Source organism: Vombatus ursinus, unplaced genomic scaffold, assembly GCF_900497805.2.
Source record: "Vombatus ursinus unplaced genomic scaffold, bare-nosed wombat genome assembly UNPS02014798.1, whole genome shotgun sequence".
NCBI lineage: Eukaryota > Metazoa > Chordata > Mammalia > Diprotodontia > Vombatidae > Vombatus > Vombatus ursinus.
In genome coordinates, this window is record NW_020954576.1 from 55,469,896 (window position 1) to 55,476,150 (window position 6,255).

Genomic DNA, 6,255 nt, shown 5'->3' on the forward strand with positions numbered 1-6,255 from the left:
GGGGGGGGGGGGGGGGGGGGGGGGGGGGGGGGGGGGGGGGGGGGGAGAAGGATGGTCCAAACCAAGAACTGATCGGACCAGGCGTGAAGGTCTGTCCAGCAGGCCCGGGCCGGGGGCGTGGCGGGGAGGGGATAGAGGAGGGGGCAGTACTGCCGAGACTGTCACCACGTGGCTGTAATTTGACTCTAGTTCGGCCAAGCTACTGTACACTCCCAACAATGCTGATGGAGACCCTTGACCCCGCTGATAACAATGATCATTTCTGTTGGATTGAAAATTTGGGGATTGGGATTTTTTTTTAAACTCTGCCCATTCTCTGAAAAGACTTATTAAGAAATTTGCAAAGCGGGACTAGTCTAGTCTAGTGGAAATTTTCTGGGACTAATTCACAGAAAAGGTAATTGTGGGTGGCCTGTAATCATCCTTATCTTGTACTCCCATAGAACTCTTTTTGGGGTGGGTAAAGTGTGTGTCTGGGGTGGGGGTCCTAGTACTAGAAGAAGGGTGTTTACTTGGCCAGTGGCAAAAGGATTGCCGAGGTAATTGATCTCTTCCCTTCTGATCTCAGCCTCATCTCTTCACCTCCGAAGAAATATAAAGTAAAATTGGCTGTCTGGAAATGGAAGTGGCCAGTGCCCAAGTCTGATCACATATACAGACTGACACTGTTACCAGTCCTCTGCCGACCACAGAGTGAGCCCTGGATAAACCATGTAAACTGAAATCAGCCCAGGCCCAAAGTGGAGCAGGCGAGGTATTCTGTTACCTAGGACAATGGCCCACCGGTGCCATTCTGGCCTCCACCCAACCTCCTGAGCTATAATCAGGCTGGAGCAGCTGCAGACAGCAATCCAGGTCAACTGCAAAGTGGGAGGCAGAGTCCAAAGGGATGGAGAAAGATGCAGACATCAGCAGACTCTTCCCTTCCACAGAAGCTGCCAGGCCTTCTTAAAGTCACGCCAGGAGATAAGGTCAGGATTAGTTAGGAGTGAGGGTGGCAAAGCTAGAAGATGAGATGAAGGGGTCCTGCTCTCCTCTGTCCTGGTTCCCTGCTCTCAGATCCTCAACATGACGCTGAGACTAGGTCTGCATGAGGTGAAGAGAACCAAGAAATGTGCTCACTTCAGTCAAAAGACTCAACTCAGCCTCCCAGAAAAAGTTTGTCAGAGATTGACTGTGCATACTTGTACTTTCTGTACTTTTTCAGTTAAGGAGGCAACATCACTGACCTTAGCCCCTAAATACTCCTTCTAGGACCCTGGAATTCTAGAAATGTACCTAGATTGCCTTTGTAAGATCAGCCCATCCTGACACCAAGTGATCCCCTCATATTCCTTCCATCCCAGGGTAGAGTAAGGTATATGAGGATGATTGAAGTGGCGGCATTTAGGGTAAATGACAAGCCAAAAGGTAGGATCAAGGTTTCTGTCATCCGAGAAACTGAGAGGGCCCAGACAGCAAAGCGTGGGACGGGGCCAAAAACTTTATCTCTCTACAGAAGGGAAAGTGGAGGGGGTTGGTCAAAAATGCACTCTAGCATGGGCTTTGTGTATCAAGCTAAGGGCACACAGAGGTCCCTCAGACTTAGACCCACTGACCAGTTTGTAATCCCTTGCAGCTAAACTCAGCAATAGTTAGTATAAGCCAAGAGTCTGTTCTCTGAAAAGAGGGTTGCACAGACTCTAGTCTCTATGCCCTACTCTCTGGAGCTACCTCCCATTTGGTCAACCTAACCAAGAACCAGAAAAGCCTCCTTGTAACTGTACACTTCTCTCTTCTTTCTCTCCTTCAATCCACCCTCACTCTGTTTTTCATATGATCTGGAGACAATTTATTTTGGCAAGGAGAATAAGGCCCCTTCTTTTGGACTCCAGGCCTTTTCATTTCTTTGTCTTTCAAACTCCCAACAGGAGTTCTGATTTCAGTCCGTTCCTCTCCTGCCATCTCTGCTCTTTTATTTCTCAGCTGGCATTTCTTACCACTAGCTGCTTTCAGGGCCCCCAGAGAAACAAAAGGTTGGGGAGACCAAAGGGGAGGCACAAACCAGCCAAGCTCCATAAATCGCTTGGAGGTTAAGCCTGGGAGGAAGAGGAGCAAGCAGTGCTTGGCAAAAGAGAGAGTATGAGTGTCTGGAGGGAAGTTCCTCACTCCCACTTTTCCCTGTCTGCAGCAAACCCCGCCACCGCTACCATGGGTCCTCCATCATAGATGCACTGAGGTGGCTTAGGTTTGGGGGCTGGACAGGCAGTGATCTCACTTGGAGCTGGAAGCTGGGTGGGCCAGGTGGAGGAAGGTGTTGGTGGCGTAATTCTGGAAAAGTGGCTGCAGGAACATGCCGATGGTGCCAAAGATACAGACAAAGACAAAGATCCAGAGGAACAGGCGATCAATCACCATAGCAACATACTTCCAGTCCTCACTCACCTGGGTGAAGAAAGAGAGGAGAAGGGGGAGGGCAGAGGGTCAGCAACATGATGGGAGAGGGATGAGTGGTGGGTGAGGGCACCTCCCTGCCTTCTCCCCCCTTGTCCCATATAAGAGGCTTGGCACCCAGGCTCCGCCTCTAATAATAAAAATAATGATGATGATGATGATGACCATTGTAGATAGCCTTTACAAAGCACTTTCCTGTTAGCTCATCAGTATCAAGGGACTTATTTGTCAGTCACAGTGTCAGAGATGGAATTTAAGCCCAGATCTCTTGATACCACATCTACTCCCTGCTCCACAAAATAGGGCCATCTCCTACAATGGGCAACAGGTGGGTGGAATTTGACTTAGAAAAATAAGGACCTACTGGCCATGGAAAGAGGAAATTAGGAATTGTTAATATGTGCATTTGCAAAAAAGTAACCTTTAGGGGCAGCTAGGTGGCGCAGTGGATAGGCCCTGTACTTAAGAGGACCTGAGTTCAAATAAGAGCTCAGACACTTACTAGTCTTGTGACCCTGGGCAAGTTACTTAACCCCAATTGTCTCCAAGAAACAAACGGCCTTTAAAAGTGTCCCTTGTGCTCCCAACATGTTATTCCCCAGGCCGCTGCCCATATTGTCTTACCCTAGGCCTGGTTTAATGTTGGTGCAGTTCATGAAGGAATATAGCTATTATGTCCTTGAGCCTTGGACGTGGAGGTAGGAGACCTGGTTTTGAAACCAGAATACCCCACACATTAGTTGTGTGAGGTTGGGCAAGTCACCTCATTTCTCCAAACCTCTCTCTACTTCCTCATCAGGAGTATAACCCCAGCCTTGCCTGCCTTGGGATTTACTGTGTGGATCAAATGAAACTATCTGCATAAGGGTACTTTGTAAAATGAAAAGGCCTATATAAATTTCAGGGGTCCTTTATTTTATAACTTGCACTTCATTGGCAATATCCCAAATGTGCACCAGAGATGGGGGCAGCTAGGTGATGCAGTGACTAGAGCACTGGCCCTGGAGTCAGGAGGACCTGAGTTCAAATCCAGCCTCAGATACTTGACACTTACTAGCTGTGTGACCCTCGGCAAGTCACTTAACCCAACTGCCTAGCAAAAAAAATTAAAAACAAAACAAAAAAAAAATTGGAGATGAAGAGAGCTGTTAGCCTGAACGCTGGGCTCCAGGGTTTGAGAGCCAAGGCTGCCTCTCTCTCCCCAGCACTTCCTTAAATAGAGAAGATCTCATCAATCACCCAGTCTTGCCCATACCTGAAAAGGAATCTCTATAATGTCCCTGACAAGTGGTCATCTACCTTCCACTTCCACCTCAAGTGATAGGGAACCCCCTACATCCAGAGATAGCTTATTATAGGGATTCTTAACTGTCAGTCCATTTAAAAAAATCAATCTTGATAAATGTATTTCAATACAATTGGGTTCCTTTGTAATTCCATATATTTTATGCATTAAAAATATTATTCCAAGATGGTGTCCATAGGCTTCACTGGCATGGCAAAGGAGCCCATAATACACAAAAAAGGTTTGGAACTACTGGTTTGCTTCACTTTTTTGAGATTGTGTGTATTCCCATGATTTCACAGCCACATAGCATCACTGGAAGAATACTAATGTTTTTAAAATGTAAGATTTTTGTTTCAGGGAGAATCTTGTAGTCATCAAAAATACTGTACATTTTCCTCCTGCGATTCAGCCTGTTTTCTCTTTTTCAATCCTGGGGCCTGTTCAATTTTGGTAGTGTCTATCCACGGTATATGTATTGATGAACCAGATCCATGGGTTGTATATCATAATCTGAGTAATAGGCATTCTTCATCCATTTGGTTTTTCTTATGTGGATTGTTAAGCTGACATCTTAAATGATTTGGATCTCATTTAAGAGGCTGTGCAATGATCTGGGTGTTACAATAAGTGTAATGTCATTCACAAATTGGAACATCCAGTGGGCTCACCACATATCAGAAATCTCTCATCCATATAAACTGTCCTGGACATCCTCTGACGTTTCCAATGGCAAACATCTTTAGCAAGCATATGTGTGCCTACTTTATGTCTTACTTGATATTAATAATAAGCACCTAGATGGCATAATGAAGAGAAGCTTGAACCTGGAGTCAGCAAAACCTAACACATCCAAGTTCAGATCTAGCTATGTGACCCTGGGCAAGTCATTTAACCTCTGCCTGAGTTTCCTCATCTGTAAAATGGGGATAATAATAGTACCTACCTCCCAGGGTTCTTGGGAGATGAGTTAATATTTGTAAAGTGCTTTGTAAACCTTAAAGCTATACGTGCTAGCTAGTATTATTGTTGTTTTAATAATAGGAGGTGATCAAATGCAATCATCTCATATCTTTAAAGGTATTTTGCATGATCTTATGGGAAGTACCTTGTTGAATAAGAGCCTTTAAAACTGCATTTTGCCATTTCAGTCATGTAACAAACAATAACATAGTGTCATCTTATATTCTCTGTTGTTGTTCAGTCATTTTTCAGTCATGTCCGACTCTTTGTGACCCCATTTGGGGTTTTCTTGGCAAAGATATTGGAGTGGTTTGCCATTGCCTTCTCCAGCTCATTTTACAGATAAGGAAACTGAGGCAAACAGGGTGAAATAACTTGCCCAGGGTCACACAGCCAGTAAGTGTCTGAGACTGGATTTGGACTCAGGAGGATGTCTTCCCGACACCAAGCCTGGCAATCCACTATGCCACCCAACATACTGAAGTGGTTTGCCATTTTCATCTCTACATTCTCTGTATCTTTTGGCTAATTTGTTACTACAATGATGTAGTCCTCTGTAGAATATTGTTTCTGAAAGCTTACATATTCCCTTCTCATATTTCTACCAAAAATGTTCATAATACAGATGTGAAGAATTCTCTGAAGAGTTTGTAGAGATACAAATTGGCAATAAATACTATTCTTACATGTAATGACAGCCATGATGTTTTCCAATCATTTGGTTTCTTTTTTAAACCTCTTGAGAATCAGTCCCTCAACACCCTCAAAATTGTGTCTGCTCCAGGGTGGACCCACTCTGTGTCTCTTTGATCTGGTCCAGCTGCTCTTCCTGCCTTTATTTTCTTCAGTGCCATTTCTGCCTCTTCACATAGCTTATTGGGACTGAGATGTTAGAGTCCAAAACTCATCATTCCACTCATTATCAGTGGAGAATATGGTTTGTTATAGAAATCTTGAGAGATCTTTCCAATTGTTGTCTCTTCCAGTTTCATCTTTAAATGTTCTTGAAATGATCTGGCTAATTTGGGACTCGTGGCAAGCTTTCTATTAACTTGGTCTTTCCTCTATTATTTCCCCCTGTTTTATGAGATGTTGCTGCTCCTGGTCTTTCGCCATCCTTCTCTATTAGATGTATAAATGAGTATATATTCTAAGTTGGCATTGCCTTTGCCTTTTCTATCTCTCTGGCTGGCATGGAATTCAAGCATTTGCCAACTGAGAATAGGCTCTTTTGGCCTATTCATTGTGACAATGGCTTCATATTTCTTAGACTTCTTAGACTTAGACTTCTTTCAGAAATAGTGATAGTGTTATGTCAATGATTGTTGCTGTATCCAGTTCCCACCAATAAATTAAGTAGTTTAGATTAGAGCTATTTTGATCACATGCCATATCTTCTAATTTTGTTCTTTCCTCTAATTTGGCATCGATTTTTACCTTTGGTCTAATAAGTCCTTAATCTGTCTATACATAACTATGTAATTGTGAAAGATTCCTACATTGACAACCAATCGTTTTCCATTTGAGGCATAATTAATTTCTTTTTTGATGGGCAGCTAGGTGGCACAGGCAGA

The 6,255-nt window shown here is 44.0% G+C and overlaps 1 protein-coding gene across 1 annotated transcript in view; it reads right to left on the reverse strand.

Moving 5' to 3' along the window:
- Positions 1-2,253: 2,253 nt before the first annotated feature.
- LOC114050092 (neuronal acetylcholine receptor subunit beta-2) overlaps positions 2,254-6,255 on the reverse strand; it is a 17,613-nt gene continuing 13,611 nt past the window's right edge. Inside the window, exon 6 of the mRNA XM_027871644.1 lies at positions 2,254-2,424. Coding sequence (XP_027727445.1) covers positions 2,254-2,424 — 171 coding nt within the window. The remainder of the gene's footprint in view (positions 2,425-6,255) is intronic.